Source organism: Parus major, chromosome 2 (assembly GCF_001522545.3).
Source record: "Parus major isolate Abel chromosome 2, Parus_major1.1, whole genome shotgun sequence".
Classification (NCBI taxonomy): Eukaryota; Metazoa; Chordata; class Aves; order Passeriformes; family Paridae; genus Parus; species Parus major.
Window position 1 is genome coordinate 142,880,793 of NC_031769.1, and position 22,294 is coordinate 142,903,086.

The 22,294-nt window shown below is 36.3% G+C and overlaps 1 protein-coding gene across 4 annotated transcripts in view; it reads right to left on the reverse strand.

Annotated features, from left to right (window-relative positions):
• Positions 1-652: 652 nt before the first annotated feature.
• LRRC6 (leucine rich repeat containing 6) overlaps positions 653-22,294 on the reverse strand; it is a 35,154-nt gene continuing 13,512 nt past the window's right edge. For 2 of the 4 annotated variants that reach the window (XM_015618957.3, XM_015618955.3), the window contains exons 8-12: positions 19,999-20,064; positions 18,268-18,337; positions 17,361-17,456; positions 11,187-11,272; positions 1,784-2,067 (exon numbers count right to left, since the gene is read on the reverse strand). In XM_015618957.3, the coding sequence (XP_015474443.1) occupies positions 1,881-2,067; positions 11,187-11,272; positions 17,361-17,456; positions 18,268-18,337; positions 19,999-20,064 (505 nt within the window). In that variant the 3' untranslated portion in view covers positions 1,784-1,880. Of the gene's footprint in view, positions 1,494-1,783; positions 2,068-11,186; positions 11,273-12,752; positions 12,939-17,360; positions 17,457-18,267; positions 18,338-19,998; positions 20,065-22,294 lie in introns of those variants that run through there. The other 2 variants (XM_015618956.3, XR_001519620.3) reach the window with 2 other exon arrangements.

Consider the following 22,294-nt stretch of genomic DNA (forward strand, 5'->3'; position numbering starts at 1 on the left):
GGTGGAGCCTTTTCTCTTCACCTGTCCTAAGGTCAACAAAATTCATATTTCTGAAACAAAAGGAAGCAAGCTTGAAAGGAATAAATTGTCCATCTGACTGCTGTAAATTACATTATCTGTTGCCTGTTTTCCTACTAGGGCTGGACAGTTCCATGAAACAGCACCAACTTTCAGGACTCCCAGGCTCTCTCTGGGCTGCAAGGGGGTCTCTGTTCCACAGGGGTCTCTCTGGGGCTGCCGGGGGCTGTTCCCTTTCTCTGAACCTGCAGCTCCCCCTCCTGTACTGCTGTCACCTTTGGCCCTTGCTGGAACCTGTTTGTCCCTGAGATGCTGCAGCCCCACTGCCATCCTGTGATATCTCAAATCCAGAACCTTGATGTGCATTCCAGAAAATGATCCATGCTCACCCTACGGGAATTTTACGACTCAGTGAGATCAAGAGATAAAATTTAATATGTCTTTTCCATAGTCAGCTGGCAAGGTTAGGCATTTCCAGTGAATTGGGACATATTGCAAAAGCAGTTGATGTTTTTATACTCCATTAACCAGAGCAGGGCTGATTAAATATATTCCAGGGCTCAGAGGTTTGTATCATTGAAGAATTTATTCTGGAGTTGGAAAAATTGAGTCAGTGCAAAAGAAAAATACAAGATGATGTGACAGGCCATCAGATGATGCCCAAATTCAGCTTTTATTTATATCTTTGAAATATATAAATGTTCTTTTCAGCTTTTAGTATATCCAGCATTATTACAAAACTTAATTTTTTTTTACCCTATATCCATTTCTAATTGCAACAGAAGAAAAATGCATCATTTCAAGCTATCAGCCTAAGTTGATGGATATTTTCTGCTTCTCTTCAGTGCACTTTAAGATAGACTATTAATCTTTATCTTACATTAAGCATCTGTGAAGAACCATAAAGCACTTTATAGTGGATAAAAATTCCCAGAATTCAATGGGAATATTTTCATTCCCATTGCTGACATTTTTGTATGATGTTTGTCAAAATTAGGGATACAGCACTTTCAAAGGCTCTGCTATGAACGTGACTATGTGCTGAGGATACTGTGGGCACCATCTGAACTTAAACAGTGATACAGTTATAACTGCAACTTATTAATCTTCTATCTTAAGGATGAAAAAAAGTTTTAACCAGAAAATATTGTCTGATTCTTCCTGACTTGCTTGCTCTTGACTAAAAGCAAAAGGTGATTTGAATCTGAAGCATTTTCTCTTCCAAATGAAGTTTTCCATTATAAACAACAACAAATGCAGAAGGAAGGTAATGTAGGTCACTCAGCTTATTTTTTTTCTTGAAGTTTCTCTTTATTTTCTCCTCAAACCTTCAAGACATGGCATTAGGCGAGCTCCAGAATCCAAGAGCTGTGCATTATGCTGGAGATTCAGTGATGAATGGTAGATTACAGCAATACCTCTCACTCTTAACCATACTCTTTCTTCTACTGCTGTCCATCATGAAAATGAAAACACTGAAGGAATACACAGAGATTTTTCCTATTATTAATTTAATGAGAAAAAAATCACAAATCTTGTTACAAGTGCTTTCTTCCTTCCTTTTCTCTTTTCCTGCAGTAATGTGTCATCTCTCAACCCAGACAGTAAATTGTTTGAAGATATTACAATCTCTGATATAAAACCTCTATTCTAATTCTAACTTACTAAGTACACAATCTAGGAAAAAAAAATTATATAGTAATATACTAACAGAAAACGCAGCAGAAAACACCATCATACAAAAAGTTATTTATAGGAAATGTAATGATATTGCCAACTTCAGCTCTATTTTATTTACACATAGGGTCATGAATTCAATACAAGCATTCACACTACTTACAGAGGGAATATTTCAGAATGTTTCAAATTAAGGGAGGAAAATCTTCATTATTTTCCAAATCAACACAGCTCTTCTTAGGCTCTGTAACCTTCTGTGGTTGGAGCTTTATAGGTCCCTGTCCAGTTTGTTCCTTTTCTTGAATTATCTTTGTCACATCAGGGAATGAATATTTACTAGGATCCACTTCTAACTTCTCAATTTGTCCACTCCTGAGACGAGGGAAATAAATGGAAAAAACTTAATTTCAGTGTCAAATATAACAGAACTGTTTGAATTTATTATGTGATTCCATGGTTCTATTTTGGGTGCCTGATTATAAACACATTGACTTTGGTATGAGGGTTGCTACGAAGTCCAATTAAACCAGGGTTAAGAGTTCTTGTAACTTGAGAATTGATTGCTAAATGAAAACCCTAAGTGTAAACACATGAAAGTAATACAAAATCTCTAAGAAGAGAATCCTTAGTCTCCAGACTTCAAAAGTTAATTTTAGATAGCTCTAATTCCCTTTATATCACAACCTGGTGACTGATGGTATCACAGTACAAATGGTTGGTTTTTGATCTAAGATAATTTTTTAAAATCCAATTGTTTTATAAATATTTTTTTTCTGTTCCTTTTTACTCAGCTCCTTCCCACTGACTGTCTATTAATTTCTAGGTGTCAGGTCCATCTTTGGTAAACAGAAATACTTTCATTTATAGAGAAAATACAATTGTGGGAACTTGTCTGCCTTGATCAGCTAATTTTTATATTTTAGCAACATGAATCCTCACCATGTTTTTATTATGAAAAAAATTAAATTAAATTATAAGAAAACTCAGAGTTTTAATATAATTTTCAGATCCTATTACTATTAAGGATACTCTTTCAGATGACACTTAGAAATGTATACTGGCCACTCATTAAGGCAACCTATGCACATCACATGATGATAAAAGATTTGAAACATACTCTCTGTCTTGCAGCATTTAATCTTGTTGTTTTCTAATAGAGGAGCTCAACAATTAAATGAAAAAAATCTAACCTGCTCATGCAGTTTGTAACTGTTTACATGAAAAAATGGCAAAATGGAATTTAATTGTACAATTATGTTTAATTTCTTCAAATCACAACATGATTTGTACATCTTCATATTCCATTTTATACTGAGTCACAGTTCCCAGCTCAGCATTAGAAAAGACAGTGCCTCACCCTTCAGAGATGTGAGAAAATTCTTTTTACCCAGGAGATTAGAAAGGCTCCTTAGAAATAGAACAAACAAGGGGGAGGCAAAGGCACTGCGTGACAGAATGCATTTTATGGATAACAAGACAGGAAATGAAAATTTGTATATAAAGCACAATAAAAGAATTTAAATTGATAATACACCATCTATAGTTAAAACAGAGAGAGTTTTGCAGGGCAGCTTCCAGATTCTGCCAATGCTTCTCCATCAAGGCTCTGGGAGATCTGAGCAGACATCCCAGCCCCCACCTGTGTGCAGGGTCTCTGTCCCACTGAAGGAGAGATGCAGAGGAGCTCATGGGAGGGTTCCTCCTCCGCTCCTGTCCTATGCTGAGGAAAGCAGGAGTTCCACAACAGGCAGTCACCAGCCTAATCACCTCTCTCAGCTCTATGCCACTAGGTTTTTCTTGTACTAAAAGAATAATTTTTTTATTTTTTTTTTGAGCAGAAAATGGCCAGAGAAGCTGCCTGCTTTAATAATCTGCATAAATCTTTTCCAAATAGTGGCATAAACAAAAATTACTCAGAGTACAATTTTATGGGTAATGAAAACATACAAGAAAGGTCTTATTTCTTTACCCTGAACATTCTTCCATTTATAAAGCAATATTATTTTCTTCTGATATTTCACTATACTATTTACTGAAACATAAAAGTGTTCAATGTATGGCAACACTCTGAAAAATGTTCATCTCCTGAAAGTAAAGTGCATTTATGTTTCCTGTGAAAGTTATGAAATGTGCTGTGACCTGGAATTGCTTTATCAGTAGCTGTTGGTGAGATCACAAAGACAGCAGACCCTTAAACTAATCATTTACCACTAATCTGAGGCACCTCAGAAAAAGCTAAAAAAGCATAAACATGAGAATACATTAGATTCAGCTTGTGCCTCCATCACATGCTGGAAAAGAATTTCCTTAATTTGAAGTATTTCAATTAGCAGTGGTATCTCTCATTTGTTCAACAAAATTGTACAAATTGTCATTCATAAAAACACAATCATGGAATTTGAATATCTTATTGCTTAGTAGCACAATAAACTTCAGTACTCCAGAAATGAATTAACAGTGTCATAAGTAACAATCCACATCAACAAGCTATGAAAAAGTTATTGCATCAGCCATTCTCAAAATTGCAACAGCACATGTAATCAATCTCGAAGTATGTTAGCAACAGGCTACAAGTAAGACTGAGAATCAAGCACAGGTGAATTTTTCCAGAAAGGAAGTGGGTTTTCATGTACTTACATGAACATGATCAAACATTCTGTACCTGTTTGGAAAAGCTTTACAGTGGTATCCCAGCTACCATGATACTAATTGGCTGAAGCAAGACTCTGTTAGGCTGAGATCAGTGCAGCTACAACACAGATCTCATCATGCAATCCAGGCAAAAGAGGCTGGGTATCGATGAAGTCAAGGGTAACCACCTGAACATTTTTTGAAGAAAGAAAAATGTTTTTTTCCATATAATTCCAACTGGCAGAATAAAAATCACCTTGTTGCTGAAGCTGTTCCACGAGCAATGGCAAAATTTTTGCTTTGTTATGTTATGGAAACAAAAATATTCCTTGAAGCACCAGCTAGAGAACATATCTGAAAATCTCACTGTTTGCAAACTATTTCAATCTCAGGTCTAAAAATATATTAAGTTCACAGTTTTTGGCACTGCTACCTGCTGCTGAGTGTTCTCTACCTAAAAAATTATGGTCAAACACTAAAGCACCACACAAAAATAAATTAAATCCTTTATTTTTTCCTGACTTTTTTTTTTCCCTTTGAAAGGCTATTTCTACCTCCACATAGTCTGGCTAGGTTTTTTAAGAATAAAATTAGAAGACTCCACAATAAAGAAATTTTTGTATAACTCTAGCAGCCTGTTGAACAATCTGGTGTATGACACGTGGCATATCTGATAAATTGGTATTTCTTGAAAATTTACACTTGCATTTACAGTCTTTAATCCCCATACTTGATATTTAAATGATTTGACAGTTACATTCCCCTGTGTCAGCTTCTGAATTTCAATAAAATTTAGTTTGCTAGAAATTTCTCATACCTTTGATCCAGAATATATGGTTATTGGCATGTGACTGAAAGTTTCCTTTCTCTTATCAGGGTATCTAAAGATACTTTGGAGTCACAACCAACCACTTTGGAGAGGCACTTTTTCAAATCTTTTAATATTGTGAATGAAACAGGACAAAAAATCATTATCACCCTAGACAATGGAAAAGTTACTGATTAAAGTGACCTTGTCTGCAAGCAAGAAATATGCTCCAATACCTGCAATATACAAATAGATCCTGAATTTATATATGGCTATTATGGCTATAATATTATCTTACTCTTTCTCCTTTCACTATTAAAATTTTTAGTCAAACTTGAAACCCTTAAACACTCAGGAAACAAACACTGAAAACACACTTTATTCTAATGAAGTTTTTTCAAAGTTATGGAATGTTAGAAAGCAACTTTAAATTCCATCTCTGCCCTCAGACTTTTGTCCTTGTCCCATATGCACAACCTAAGATAACTTCAGACTGCACTGATCAGGAACTAACTGAACTGTTCTCTTGAGAATGCTTTCTCCAGAAGGGCACATTTCTGAAGTCTTCTGACCTTTATTACATTAAGGACTATCAGATGCCAATGTACAAATTAGTTTTCAAATCATTTCTGAGGCACCCCACCTTTTGTTCTCCTCGTTAGTCAAATGATGGAGATGCACACCCTCTACTTTGATTAGCTCCAGGCCTCTCTGAGAATGCAAATAACTCCATACTTTGAGAGTAATTTGATTGAAAAACATTTTTAACATGTTGCTTAGTCATATCTGATTACACTTTCTGGCTAAGAAGCCAATTGAATTACAGTTCCTATGATTCCTCCTTTCCCATACAATATTACTTCCATTCTGAAAGTTCTCAATGTCTTCATGACAGCTAGAAAACTTCATTGCCAGAAAATAATAATTCTGCAAACTATTCTACTCTCAAGATTTGTGATCTAATCCCAGGTGTTTATCAAAGGCATTACATCTCAATAGAACTGATAAATGATTTGTCATTTGTGATCTCTGCACACATTTACTCATCTGTCAGTCAGGCCACTCTTCAGATGCACTTGGCTTTCTTCACATTGAAATGTTTGTGCTTGGTTTAGACACTGAGAATTTGCATTCTGAAAGATCACATAAATCCTCCTAAAGTTCTTTCAGATCAATTTGCAACACCATTCCGTTTCTGACCTCATCTTACCTCCCCTTCCTAGTCCTGAAGAAATGACTCATTTTGTTCTACTGTATTTCTCTTCACAACACACAGTTCTCTCCCTTCCAACTCATCACATCCCTCTGTGTAAGCTGTAGGAATTTAAGACTGGGAGAGATTTTCAGCCATTCAGTCTGTGGAAAGGCAGTATTCTGACACTTTACAAAGACTGCTTCTAGAATTCAAATTAGAACTTCTCATTCCCAAAGAAAGATTCTTACTTTTACATCTACAATTTTTTCACACAGATTTGTTCTTTGCCTCTTCTCCACCAAAATGAACCAAGCTAAATCAGGGTCATCCAGTAAAACAGAGCTCTGCAGTATGTTTCATCTTCAGCAACACTTACATCTCAAGTGAGATAGCCATAGAGAATTTTTGAAATCATCAGTCTTTTATTCTTTATTAGTTAATAAACAAAGAAAAGCTCAATTATAACCAAAGAGTTATCCAAGAAAAGTAAATTAAAGCTTTTTTATCTCTGAAACTTCAAACCATAAAAGAAGTTCTGTTAATGAGTCTTATCATGACTTGTTTGCTAGAAAAATACAGTGATCCAATACAGTGATTAAAAACATTCAAGTTTTCTCAGTCTCAAGTTCAATATAAATTACAGGTAATTTTATGTATTTTATGTCTCTTACGTATTATTAGTGAATTAATAGCGAATTAGTGAAAAATGGTTGAAACTGGATAACCTGTTCAAAGGCATTTATGGGTTAACCAGCAGATAGAGGTGGACAATCCAGCAGCCTATTTTTCTCTTTTTTTCTCCTTAAGAATCCAGATTAAAAAAAAAACAAAACTAAACCAAACTGAAACAAAACCAAAAAATTGTCAAACCCCAAACAATATTTACTGTCACTAAGAATGGATTCCAGTAGAATGTAAGTCAGATTTCCAACCTAATATATTACATGGTGTTCTCTAGAGCATGTGCTGGCTTGGTCACCCTGTGCAATTCTGAATAGCTAAGAGGGGAAAAGATACTTAGGGTAGTCAGATTTGCAATGCCTGAACTATACAAAGATAGAAATCACCTCTACTTTACATTCCTTACTTCAATATAAAATATGTGTATAGATCAGAACTTGCTGATTCGTTTTTAGTTCTGCAGAAATTGCCACTCCATTCCTTTGCATCTTCAAATTAAACCATTCTCTGGCTATATTAGCCTCTCTGTATATAAAGATCTATAGTAACAAACAACAAAACAAAAGCAAAAGAAGAAAACTTAAAAAATTAATGAAAAAGGTTTTATTCATATGAATATTTCATTACTAGAGGAATTCAAATGTGTATATATTTACATTTAGAGACATTTTGAGTTTTATTTAATTTTTTTCTTCTCCAGCTACTAAAGGAAGATTAGTCTAAAGCTGAAGGTATGAGAAAAGGACTTTTGACTTTATGTAACTGTTACTCTTAAGATTTCCAGTAAAACTTCAGAGAAGTCCTCTGAATTTCCTCTACGCAGCTGTGGAGAACTCGACCTTGGTATCTTACAGCTGAACTGTGAGGCCAGTTCCAATAAGGAATGGAACACTCAGCTACTGCATTAATAGAGGCTTTGTAAATATAATAGATCAGTCTGTCAAATTCCTTCCACAGAAACTTGCCTCTTTGAATGGTCCAAATACAGATTCATATATAGTCAGAGAAGAAGTTTCTCATACATGGCAGAAGTAATGACAATATCATCATGTAATCTAGCTAACAAGAGTTAAAGAGATTTAAAGCTCTGCATTACAGTTTGGCAGATTATATGTCTGACAGCATTTAGCTAAGACATCTGTAGCTGTCAAGTATAATCACTGTAATGAATGTTCTTCTGTAATCTAAGAGACAACTATTCAGCAAATTTTTAACATCTGGCTAGTCAGCAACTTTTCAGCTAAAGAGGTCAAAACACTATTTTTAGAAAGAATTGTAATTCAATGACTCTTCCTACTTCTACTTTTGTGGTATATATTCCTGTAATATTTCAGCCCTCAAAATCTGCAGGAAGCAGATTCATAAATACTTAAAACTGTATAGAAATCAAACACAATACTTGGAGTTTCACTATGCCACAGAATATCTTTAGTTCATCAGCTGGCAGGAAAGGGCATAAATTCACATTATTACTTCCATGCTCCTATTATTATTTAAACATTTACTATGCTGACAAAACAAAAGGCAAACAGAGAGTTCTAAGGAAATGTATTTTCCTAATTCACAAGTTGTTTTATTAACTTATTTATTGTAATGCAATTAAAGATTAAGCTGCACTTCAGTGGAAAAGCACTATTCCTCTTGCAAAGAATCATAGAATAGACTCACAGAATGGTTTGGGTTGGAAGGGAAATTTACAGGTCATCCAGTCCAATCCTTCTTCAATGAGCAACTTACATCCTCAGTTAAATTAGGTTGCTCAGAGCCCCATTCAACGTCACCTTGAATGTTTATAGGGATGGGGCATCCATCACCTCTCTGGGCAAATGGTGACAGTGTTTCACCACTCTCATAACACAAAAATTCTTTCTTATTTATTTCCCCTCTCTTACTTTAAAACAATTATGCCTTGAAATCTGTCCCCATCTTTTTTAAAAGATTCTTTTTAGAATGAAAGACTGTTAGAAGGTCTCCCAGGCCTTATCTTTTTCAGACTGAAGAATCCAAACTCTCTCAGCCTTTCCTCATAGGAGAGGTGCTCCAGCCCTCTGATAATTTTTGTGGCCTTCCTCTAGACTGGCTCCAGCAGATCCATGTCTTTCCTGTAGTAAGGATCCCAGAGCTGGATGCAGAACTCCAGGTGGGTTCTGCATCAGAGCAGAGCAGAGAGGGAGAATCCCCTCCCTCAACCTGGTGTCCATGTTGCTTTTGATGCCACCCAGGACATGGCTGGCTTTCTGGCCTGCAAGTGTACACTGCCTTCTCATGTCCAGTTTTTCATTCACCAAAATATCCCCAAGTTCTTCTCAGGGCCACTCTCAATCCTTTCTTTTTTCAGCCTTTATTTATTCCAGGGGCTGTCCTGACCCATGTATACCACCTTGCAGCTGACCTTGTTCAACCTGATGACATTCATGTAAACCCACCTCTCAAGCTTGTCCACATCCCTTTGGATGACATCCCACCTACTGGCATGTGAACTGCACCACCCAGCTTGGAGTCACCCACAAAGTTGCTGAGAGTGTACTTGATGTGAAAATGTACTGGTCCCAGTATGGACCCCTGAGGGTCACCACTTGTCAGTGATCTCCATCCACAGATTGAGTCATTGCCTACTCCCCTCTGGACACAACCATCCTACCAATTCCTGATCCACCAAATCCTGACCCAGTCCATCCATCAAATCCATTTCCTACCAAGTCAGAGAGAAGGATGTTGTGGGGGGCCATAACCAAGGCCTTACAGAAGTCCAGAGAGGTGACAGCTGTATCTGTTCACTGATACTGTCATTTGATCACAGAATGTCACTAGGTTGGCCTTGCACTTGGTGGAGCTGTTCTGGCAGTCCTGAATCATCCCTCTGTCCTCCAGGTGCCTCAACATAGCTTCTAGGAGGATCTGTTCCATGATTCCCAGGCAGAGCAGGAACCCAAAGGTGAGGCTGATGGGTCACAAGATCCCAGCAGCCTTCTTTCTACTCTTTTTAAAAATGGGTGCAGTATTTCCATTTTTCCAGTCACCAGGGACTTCACCTGATTTCCATGACTTCCCAGGGATAATGGAGAGTAGTTATCCTCCATTTAACCTGGACCTTCTAAAAAGATTTTAAATACTCAGTGATGTACTGTTGTAATGACTGCTGCTTAAGGAAAGGGTACAGTCCTTGGGGCTAACTAGTAATTTCAAGAAATTCTTGCAGGTGTCCTATCATCTCCTAAGGCAAATCAAGACAAGAAGTTAATGCTTGATTTTTATTAGAAATAAGAAGTAGAATTAATTACAACTGACTCTTGCAGAACCATTTTGCCAGTGTCCTAAGTATTGAGACAAAAAACAGTCACAATCCAAAATGCCATTTTTTACTAACTGTTTAGCCTTTTTAACAGGATTCAATCAAACAAGGAAACAAGTGCAACACTTCAAATATAAACAGATAAACAGCTTAAGGAACTTTGCTATTACAATATCTTATTCTGGTATGAATACCATTGGCTATAACCAAAGGAAAAGGACAGATTAAAGTAAGTATCATGGTACTTGTACTTAGGCCAAGTGTCCATGAACCCTACTGTCTATCTACAAAAGTACTTGCTAAGGGTAAAAACAGAAAATAGTGCATCACTGATATTCACCTGCCTTGGGCAGTCATTAATTACAAGATTTCAAGGGCTGGAGTTGGTGTCACATATAATAGGATGGATCTGTTACAAAACCTTGCAGAATTGTTTTTTGAACCTATTTACTAAAGCAGTAGATCAACCTGTATGACAGTGAAAAAATACATTCATGAGAGAGATTCAAAGTAATTGCTTTCTGAAAGGTTTCCAGAGTAGGGTTCCATAGCAAGGAGCTCTGTGAAGGCCATTCTCAGTAGGTGATTTTGTTTTAGCGTATACCAGGTTTTTTAGTGCATACCAATTACCAATGAATGAGCTGATGGAAAGAAGCTGATAGGCAAAAACAAGTGTTTTTTTGGCTCTGCTATTGAAGGAGATCACTTTTTAATAAACAGCACCAGATAGGTTATTAAAAGCTTTCAGACATACTTTTGCTCTACACTAATCAGTATTTTCATATTTTCATATTTTCAACAATAACATAAAAGAAGTCCATATTCTGGCATGTGAATAACACACTATAAAAATAAAGCTGAAGCAGAAGACAAAAAGGGATTACCTTCTTGTGTTTTTTTGCTGTGTATTGCAGTCAGAATGTTTAATTGAAGCTGAAACTTTTTGCTTAGCCAGGATTACTTCTTTAGCCTAAAACAAAAATAGACAAAACAGAATTCTCATAAAAGTTGACACTTTTGCTTTCAAGCATTTAAATAATCTTTCGAAAATAGAAAATTGAGAGCGTCTGCATAAATTTTCTCTTGTGACATTTACTCTGTTATATTTTAACACTCTTCACTCAGCAAGGAACAGAGACATAAGGCAAATTAAACCAAATTATCTGAATGGAAATATAGTCAAACATTTATAAAATTATACATGAAAGAGTATTTAAATATATACATCTACTTGCATTTAAATATATACCATCTTAGCACCTTGTTAATAATGCACATTACTGATTGCATTTTGGTTCTGGTGTCCAAGTAAGTACTTGTTCTGACATTATTATTAAAAAATCAGCTTTAGTATGGACTTCTAATCACACAAATGACAAGTGATCACGAACTCCCTCAGCTCCTTTGCTAAAAAGGAAACTTAGGTTCAAAGTCCAGATGAATTCCCCTTCTCAAAGAAAACACGTCCACCGTGATTTTTTGGAAGATGTGTTACAGACAAAAGGGCATCTCATTGCAAAAGGATCTTTCCCTTTGTAAGAACAGCATGAGAGAGGGATCCCTTAAATGTTTGAAAGAAGAATAGGAACTACACCAAATAGTTCATTGTATTGACTTTCATAGTGCAATTGATTTGAGAGTAGTCTCTTCCAGAAGCCTTGTGAATTTAGTCTCCATTCTGAACCCCAAATGATATAAAGACAGCTTCCATCGTCTGTTTCTGGAAATCAGTCTGAAGAGGCTGAATCCCTCTGATCTATACATGCTCTGATGAAGGAAAGAAAGCCTTGTTTCTTTCTACTTTCCCTTTTTCCAAGTGTTCTTTTTTTAAACAGAAATTAATTCCATTTATCCCCTTGAGACTCGTGCTCCTTACTTTGTCCTCAGAGCACACCATCAAGGATGGTGAAGAAACATGCTGATTCTGCACTCGTAAGAAAATACATCCTTGACAAGAACTGACCTTGGAACTTAGGGAAGGGTTAGGATTTGCCTACTTTCGGCTCAGTGGAAAGATAACAGTGAAACAGTGAAATTTGAAGCCTGTGATATACAGGAAAATGGACTAAATTGATAAAATGAAGCTTTCTGAAAGTTATTCTATTATACTAATATTTATGATACTAATACTATGACTTCTAATATTTACATTTTTGTGTACAGTTTTGGGCACCACAATCTAAAAAAGACATGAAGTATCCAAAGGAGGCCATGAGGATGGTGAAGGGTCTGGATGAGAAGCTGTATGAGGAGTGGCTGAGGTCACTTGGTCTCTTCAGCCTGGAGGAGATGGAGGGGAGGCTTCATTGAGGTCTTCAATATCCTCATGAGAGGAAGAGGAGGGGCAGGCACTCATCTCTTCTCTCTGGTGACCAGTGACAGGACCCAAGGAAATGGCCTGGAGTTGTGTCGGGGAGGTTTAGGTTGGGTATTAGGAAAAGTTTCTTTACCCAGAGGGTGTTTGGACACTGGAACAGCCTCCCCAGGGAAGTGGTCACAGCACCCGAAGGAGTTCAAGAAGGACTTTGACAATGCTCCCGGACACATGGTGGGGTTCTTGAGATATCCTGTGCAGGGCCAGGAGTTGGATTTGATGATCCTGATGGGTTCCATCCAACTCAGCATACCCTATGATTCTGTGATTAATTAGAAAACAGAAAATGCAGCCTCTTTTAAGATCATTATCAAATGATTCTAGATATAGAGGTTTTAAATAAAATCTGGAGTATATTTGAGAAAACAGAAGGAATATGTGAAAGCCCTATTTTTTGTCCACCTTTTTCTTCCTGCAATGGCTTTATTATTCTACAATAGGAATTCCTCTGAGTAACAGGCTTTCCAGGAAACACACTTACACTGAAGGATTATTAGATTTCTAGGGTTCCACAGCTGTGCCTCCACATGCCTTTGATGGTAATGAAATATTACTGCATTTACCATACCTAGATAAGTGAGAATTATATAAATAATTCTATCAAATACTACTGACATGCACAGTATACACCACTTTTATTTTTAGATTAATAAAGGAATCTAACTCTTACTGATCTTTAAATTTCTAGTCACTTTTGAAAGCCCAGGCAATAAAAAGCTGTCAGCATTCATTTGTGACTGGTAATATAATGAAAAATTAATCAAAAGTCCAAATTTTTTTCTCTGACTCACTAAATTAAGAAAAATGAAGTTTTAAAACATGACAAAGAATGTCTCAGAAACCTAAATATAACATGCCTGTTAATAACACTGGGGTTTGATGCTTTTACTCAGGCAGTAATTAAAATGTTGTTGTAATCTACTGATTACATTTTATGAAATCATTTGTTTATCATATTATTTAATATGCTAATTTTAGTCAAAGTCCATTAAAGAATCTCCCAGTTTTTAATTTTCCTGCATCATCCACAAAGATGATGCTGCCAGAGCACAGAGAAACCTGAGAAGATTCATGTCATAAATATTTTTCCCAGAACATGAGGCATGTACAATGTCATCATTATCAACACCTTACTCATGCAAAATCTCCATACAATGGATTATTGCAGTATAAACACTACACTTTTAAAATGTCACTACATTATTTCACTGAACATTGTGTCCTTCAGTTTCTTCTGACAACCTTCCAAAAGGTAAGCACTACCTTAGAAAGGCATCCATTCTGCTGTAATTTGTTGTGTAGCAAGTAATATGGTTAAAAATATGGTTCTAGAAATGAATGTGAGAATTATTCCTTTCTTTTACTTGATGTGGAATTTACTATCTGCAACATCTGTGGTGTGCCAAGGTCATCAGAGAGGCAAATAAAAAGGTTTTGTTTTTGTTTTCAAGGTTTAGGGAATTATAAACAGGCTGGAAGATGAATGGTTAAAGGTTTATAAACCTGATCAGAAGCTCACTAAAACAGGTGAAAAACATTTAGAATTCAGATAGATTTCTGTTATTTCTGTGTTACTGAGAAGGCAGAGATATTTTTAGGATATTATTGCATGAAGCTTATTATAGGAGACTATTTCTAGATTACTGGACAACATTTCAGTTATGTAAGGAATGTGCTAGGCCATTTACCTAGTTGATAAACAAATATTATTTTGGTAACTGTTTTTTAGGAACAAAAGGATATAATACAGTGCAATATAGTCATTAAGCTTGTCTTGTCACTGATACAGCCTGAAAGAGATTGAATTAATTCTGGCCTTCCATTTATCTTACTAAGAAGAATTCCCATTAAGTTGGTGATCTCCAACTAGTATTCTCAAGCATTGATAAAATCAGCCACAATATTCAAGTAAGAAAAATATCTATTTGCCTTCCTGTTGTCAATCATTATTCATTTACCTTTCTTCCTATATTATATCCCATTAATAACTATGGATTGAGATAATCTGAAGAGGATCTATGCCCCCAAAATTTAAACTGAGTATTCTGTTTCAGTGCTAGTGGAAGAGAAAAGATTCTGTGACTAAAAAAGAACAGTGAACAAGAGATTAGTATCTGTTACATGCAATTACAGTGAAGTAACACAGATCCATCTTTGGTCAGCAAATCCATGAGGTTCATAGGATCACAGAATGCTGGAGATTGGCAGGGACTTATGGAGGTATTCTTGTCCAAGCCCCCTGCTCAGGCAAGGCCCACTTGAGCCCACTGGACCACACCCAGCTGGCTTTAAACTATTTCCTGAGACGGAGGATTCACAACCTCCTTGGGTGACCTGTGCAGGCACCTAGTCATCCTCACAGCAAGAGTTTCCTGGTCATCAGAGGGAACTCCTGCATTTCAGTCTGCGCCCACTGTCTCTGGTGCTGTCACTGGGCACCACTGAAAAGAGCCTGGCTCTGACTCTTTGCACCCTCCCTTTAGGTATTTCTGTGTATTGATAAGATCCTCTTGAGCCTTCTCCAGGCTGGACAGTCCCAGCTCTCTCAGCCTTTCCCCATAGGAGAGGTGCTCCAGTTCCTTGATCATCTTTGTGGCCCTTTGCTGGATTCTCTCCAGTATGTCCATGTCTCTCTTGCACTGAGGACACAGCACTCCTCCATGTGTCTCTCACCAGTGATGAACAGAGGAGGATGATGGCCTCCCTCCACCTGCTGGCAATGCTCCAAATGCTGCTCAGGATACAGCTGGTGTTCTTTGACAGAAGAGGGTATTGCTGACTCATGTTCAACTTCGTGGCAACCAAGACTCCCAGGTGCTTTCCTGCAAAGCTGCTTTCCAGAATCCACTGACAACAAAGACACCATGCAGCATTCATGCACCTCTGACTGTGTCCAAGATACTCAAGCAGTTTTAACCAAACCAAGGCCAAGCTGAGAACATCCAGCCAGTTATTCTATAGTGCTTCTCTCTCCTCATGTTTTACAACATCTGAGAATCATGTATCCTGAGATAAAGTATGCTCCAGAGCCTCAGGCTAGACAAAATATGTACATGTAGCTAAAATATCAAGGTAGCTTAAATATAAAGTTAATAATGGAACATGGCACTTTTCAATCACAGTATGAAGAAAGAATATTCATTTTGCTGATTTAGGTATGATTTTATAGGCAGGGATCAGAATTAATATATCCAGAGACAGTTGGAAATACTTACATTTTCTAAGGCATTGATCATCCACAAAGGAACTACAAAGATGTATGAGTAAAAAAAGCAGGGTATGGGACAGAAAACTGACAGTACTTAAAGAAAAGTAACTATTAAACAAAAGAATCCATATACATTTGAAAATTACACTATCCAAAATGGCAAATGTCAAGGCCTCATTTTCAAATATATTTATGGAAACATAAATTCTCAGTTGAGTGAATTTTGTACATTCAGAAAATAACTACCTTAACCAAATAAGTACAATTTTCAGTATTCTTACAGTTTCTGGTAAAAATGCATGTTTGATGCTAGAGTGGCAGTTTGTGATTTGGTGCAGAGCTGTCCTCAGAGGGACAGACAGATGGTACAGGACTGGAGTGTAGAAGGTAAGAACCACAAACAGAAAAAGGCAGAAGTTAGAGCTACTAGATGCGCTAACTGGTCTTGGAATTAAATCAGCACAAAGAGACAAAAATGACCCCATATAGCAGGTGAAGCTATTTCACCTGAATAGCTTCTTCCTTCAGAGAGAAATGCTGTATTTGGTATGTTCTGGTGGACTCACACATGTCCCCTGCCCTTACACAAAACAGAAACTTCCTAAAAGCCAGAAGGGTAAGGCTACAGCACCAAGAGATTGTTTATTTACGGTAACTATCCCTGGGTGGGGTTACCGTATTCCAAAAGCCGAAAGTATAAGATGTCCTACAGAGGCCTTAAAAGCAACCCAACCATCCCAAGGCATAACAGCAGAAGATACTGCAGTTAATTAACTTCTCCTTCAGTATCCAGAACCCCACCATATGATCCATTCTCATCTCTGGAGCTCCACGTCCCTAGAACTTCCAGCTCCTTGTCTGCTCCAAGCAGTTTCAGCTGAAACACCGTGTTGTCACAACCTACAGCTGGTCAGAGGATGCTTTCCAGCCAGGCAGAGCATGAAGGGAAAATGAATTAAGCAACTCTTTTTCCAAACACATGAGAACTCAAGAGTAGTGCATCATCCCTTTATTTGAACAAATATGTAACCTTCATACATATGTGTGCCTCACAAATTTTGATAAACTGACTTGTTCCTATTATGTCACAAGTGAAAAACAGAAGTAGGTATTTGTTATTTTTCATTATTTATCTATTTATAAATATATATCTATTTATAAATCTTCTTTAACATTTTCATGTTTTACATAGTCTCTTTTAGGATATTAAAAGCTGATTTGTTTGAAGTAAAGGAAATACAAATTTCTAATAATACTCATTTTCATTATGTTCCTTTAGAGGGATTTTAAATACTAAGGCTTAGCTCTGCAATTAAATTGTCTTTATTCAATGTTCCTTTTTTGGAAAATATGCTCTGATGGGAAAGGCTAGACTGCATATCTTTAGCAAGCCAGATGCTACCTGTAACTCAGAAACATTCCCAAAGCACTCACAACATTTAAGGACCTTTGTGTGATGTCTCCTATTTTACATACCTTTGGCATGGTGACAACTAAATGACCAGTTGTTTGTGATCTTTTAGCAGAGCTGCTGTCTGGCTTCACTTCCTCAGGGAGCACAAGCTGAAATGGCTAGGAGACAATATGGAATTGAAGTATATCATGCTAAAATATTTTTCTTTCCTTCACATGGACAGAACAAATACAAAACCACCACTAACACGTATTTTGATTTTAAGGACACTGCTTTCACTTTATGTAGGTATTACTAAACCTAATAAATTATGCTAAATAGCTTTTGCTTACAAGTAGAGTCAGATGTATGTTCCTGAATTGCTGCCATTCCTGAAGTGGCATTTCTAAAGAAGGTTATAAAATGATGCTTGACTTATATTAGCAATTAAATGAGAAAGATTATCCAGTCTATTTAGATGTAAAGCAATTCTCAAGTTTTGTTTATGCAGTTGGCTTGGTTAAAAATAGGGACTTTGGTTTACTGTGGAAGTACTTTGAATTTTTTTTAAAAATGATGATAAAATTAAAACCACCAAGAAGAGAGAAAACTGGAATGACATTTTAAATGCCCTTTGGAAAGAATATACATCCATTGGTTTCTGTCAACTCTAAATTTCAGTTTGTGAAATTGCTAAATTCTAGCCTAGGGCAACTAGGAAGCTCTCTTCTAAACTGAATTATGGTACATTGTGTGGAGGGAATAAGAAGAGAGAAGAAAAGTGAAATTTTATTTCAGGCTTTGTACATCTTCTGGATAGGACTTCCACAGTTTATGTATGGTTCAAAATGACGCTGGTATTGAAAGAACATTCTCTCTGCATAGATGCAAATGGCTGGTAACTTATAGAAGTCAGATCCAGAGTGCACTGAATAAATATGGCAAACATTAACTCTTGACTTGAACTGGATGTAGTAAGGAGTCACAAACCTTTCCCTTCACCAGTACTCGTATGTAAGTTGGCTGCACATCAACATCAAGTAAAGAAGTGTCCAAATATCTTCAAAATGAAATATAAAAAAATTAATCAATCTACAACAGACCATATAGCTCCTTCAAAATTTCCTAGTTTATAAAGAACAAGCTTAAATTTAAGTCATTAAATTTTTCAAAATACTATTATGATTTAAAGTTTTGGGAAAAAAACATCCCATGATCTTCCTGTGAATGTCACTTAAAATAATGTCTCAATTCAGTCAAGCCTATGACATCAGCTATTGTATAACAACAAGAATTAAAAATCTTTGAGGAAAACAAAAAGTTCTTTCATCTGTTAGTTCAGTGCTTTACATTAATATGAAAATTAACCTACATACTATTTAAAATTGTGAAAATATTTTGCTACTTTTCCTTCTGAAGGTTTTACTACTAAAATTTTAACAAAAATTCTCTTTTTTGTACAGAATTTGCTGGAAAACAATGACCAGATATACTTTCCCTTCCCAGAAAAGACAGGAATTTTAAATCTTTCAAACAAAATTTGTGACCTGTAAAAGCTCCACTTTTACCTCTGCTCTTCACTATGTGACACTTGATGGGACTCATGGGAATGCACAAGTATGTATTTCCCATTCCCCTGCTTTTACAATATTATTTTACAGGTGACTTTTTCAAATGTTTTAGTCTGCATTTCTTACAAGTGAGCACAGACTGTTAAAATATGGACTACCTAGGGTCCCAAAGTGTTCAAGAAATGAGTGTACGTGACACTTAATGCTGTGGTGTAGTTGACAAGGTCATGATGGGTCAAAGGCTGGACTTAATGATCTTGAAGGTCTTCTCCAATCTAAATGATCCTAAATTATTTATTACACCTGAATAGATTTTCTGAGGTTCCAGAAAGAGATCTGTATCTTATAAATCAGAAACAGTGAGCAAATCTCTTTTGAGGGAAATTAATGACTTTCAAGAGAAGCACACCTGGCTTATAATAATAAGCACAGAATATAAACAGAATTCATAGCACAGAAATAATAATATTTCTGTACTATAAAACTAGTTCAAGTTTTATGTAACACATTTCTATTAGAGATAGATAAACTTGTGGCTTTCCAGACCCTTCCTGAAAAATGAAAAAGGTCATTGTAAGGCTTAGCAGTATATGTACTATCTCCTTGTAATATTTTGCCTGGTTAAACCAAATTTCTTCTAAGCAATGCTCTGGTATGTTTCAAGAATAGGCACAAGGCATGGACTCTTTCCGCTAATCAAGGAAAATAAGACAAGGCTACTGTACTCTGTCTCAGGGAGAAGAAGAATTTAACTAGAAGCACATGAACTTCATGTACTGAAGCATTTCTAGGGTGAAAGCATGAGCAAAAAATTCTACTCCCTACAGCCCCTATCTGCAAAGGAAGAATATAAAAGATTTTACATATATATAAAAGAACAGGTGTGAAAGACACCTGCCTGTGGACTGAAGAAAACATCAGTTCCCAAAAGGACTGTTAGACACAGTCTCCATTCAGGATTAACAGAGTAGTCTGAAGGGCCTTTGGTTTCTTCAGCTTCACTTCTTTGGCACAGGTTTTGAGATTGGTTCCATTATCCATTATATTATTTGTTTTCTTCTTGAAAAGTCCCCATTAGAGAGAGCAGAATAAATGAAACACTGTATTACATTTTATGAGTGGCAAAAACTATGGGGAAAAAAGACCTGACCTGTAAACGGCGAGATCCAAGATGATCTGGTTGTTTTCTTCATCATCTTTCAAAGAGAAATGAAGCCTAATAACAATGACAAGAAACATCTCCAGGATAAATACTACTGGAGTGAATAAGCAAACATTACAGCATAGTTCAAATGTTAGCAATTTTAGATGAAGGCAAACACCATTTAGACAATTATGTCATGCCATTATTTAGAAACAGTTGCAGTTTGCCCCATGAGCAGAAAAAAAACCCTGGCATTTGAGCCAAGGTCATTCTTACATTTATTTTCTGTCCTCCCTACTCATCACAAGAAAAAGAAAAAAAATCCTCTGTTGAAGGTCAGTTAAAATTAAGCTCATTCTGACAATGCAGAAAGAGAGACATCTGCTGGTGAAATCTGTCTGCTCTATTACATCTTCATAGAAAAAAACAGTTCCAAAATGCATGAAAAACACAGAACTTTGTAATTCTAATCTTATGGTATGTTTAAAAAAATGCACTTTTGTTCATAGTAAATAATTTTCCCCAAGTATAAATATCTATGCATTTCCAAAGTAAAACATGATTTGTAAAATACCCTTGATTCTATAAGCTTTCTATTTGTTGAAAATGAGACTGTAGATTGTATTAGCAGAGTGTTTGTGATGTGTTGTTGTGTTCTTAAAATTGAGAATGAATGTTAACAGTTATAAATTGATGCCATCTATTTCTACAACTGTAAGATCTAGTCTAGACTTACAAGTTCTGCTCACATACTCAAACATTTCGCATGTATGAAAGCAGAGAAAAAAATCCAGAATGAAATTACCTACAAATAAGAAGTTTTTGATAAATTAGTTATTAGTATAAAATGAAAGTATTTTGCTTAATATAATTTATCTGGGCTATTTCAGTGACATTAAAATATTTAGATAAATTTGGTTCAGGCAGTGGAAAGATGCTCAAATGTTAACAGATTAGATTATAAATTTTTTCAGCAATAAGAGTATTTTCCAGTTATACTTTTCAATCTTTGCTCTCCTATATTCTGATACAGACAATTTGCAAGAAGGTTTAAAGAGGTTGTAGTTTGCAGGTATTTTTTAATGGAAAAGTGCAAAGAATACAAAACAGCTTTACTTCCTGATCAGGCAATTTTTGTCTTCCTGCCTCACTGCTTTTGAGAACCCACTAAAACATGAAGGGTGAATAAAAGGACAGAATTATAAAATTTTCTAGGAAGAATCTTAATTGGAACTGGAGAAATAGTCTGTCCTCAGCAGCAAGCAGCCATTCCTCTTGCTAACTTTCCAAAAGAACATCAGAGAAGCTTGGACATTTTTATGGATAGGAGACTTCCATGTTGAAGCAAAAACTTTGGAGAACACCATCTGCTTTCTTGTATCTCTCTCTTTATGTCTCTCCAATACACTGCCAGATTGCATTGAACAGCTGTGACATTCTTGTTGAAGCCAAGACAAAAAATGCTCATTGGTCTGGCTTTATGTGGGCACATCCACAGACTAAATTCAGAAAACTTGGGTGACACAAACAGCAATGCTACTAACAGTGAACTCTGTTTCTTCTAAAAAAGAGAGCTAGAGATTTAGTCTAAATGTCTCTGTGTTTTAGAGGCATTGTCAACTTCTATTAACACAAGATTTTAGGCTTGTCTTTTTTGGAATAGAAAATGATACCGTTTTTCTTTTTTTCAGTCAACACATTTTTACTGAAAAAAGTACATCAATACAATGGAAAGTATCTCCTGGTAAAGACGAAACATTACACTAAACTCTTCCACTACTTTTAATTCTCTCTATTCTATTGAAAATTGTGCATACACATAATTCCTTGAATTTGCAAGCATTTCTAAATTTCCAAGATTTAGAAAGCAGTCTTCATGCTAATGATAAGCATGTTCAGAGATTTGGTTTGGCAGCTAAATTGGTCATAAATGGAAAAACTTCAGAGGACAGCAGAAAGTGGACACTTTCCCATTGCAGTCTCCTGCAGGAAGCCCTATGGGGAGCTATTTATGAGGAAATAATGTTTGCACTTAGTCTCCTGCTTTCCCTTAGAAAATGAAGGTTTGGTTCAAGTAAAATCAACGGCTGATATCCCTGGAAACTCATTCCAAAACACCCAAAAACTCAAGTGCCATGGTCAATGGTAAAACACAAGACACTGCCCTGTATCCCCTTCCTCTGTTGATGGAGACCACGCAGGGCCACAGGGCCTCTTGCCACAGAGGCTGATTATCCTTCCCAATATTGACAGTTTTACACCCATCACCAGAGGACAGAATGATTTTGTCCAGAAATATTAC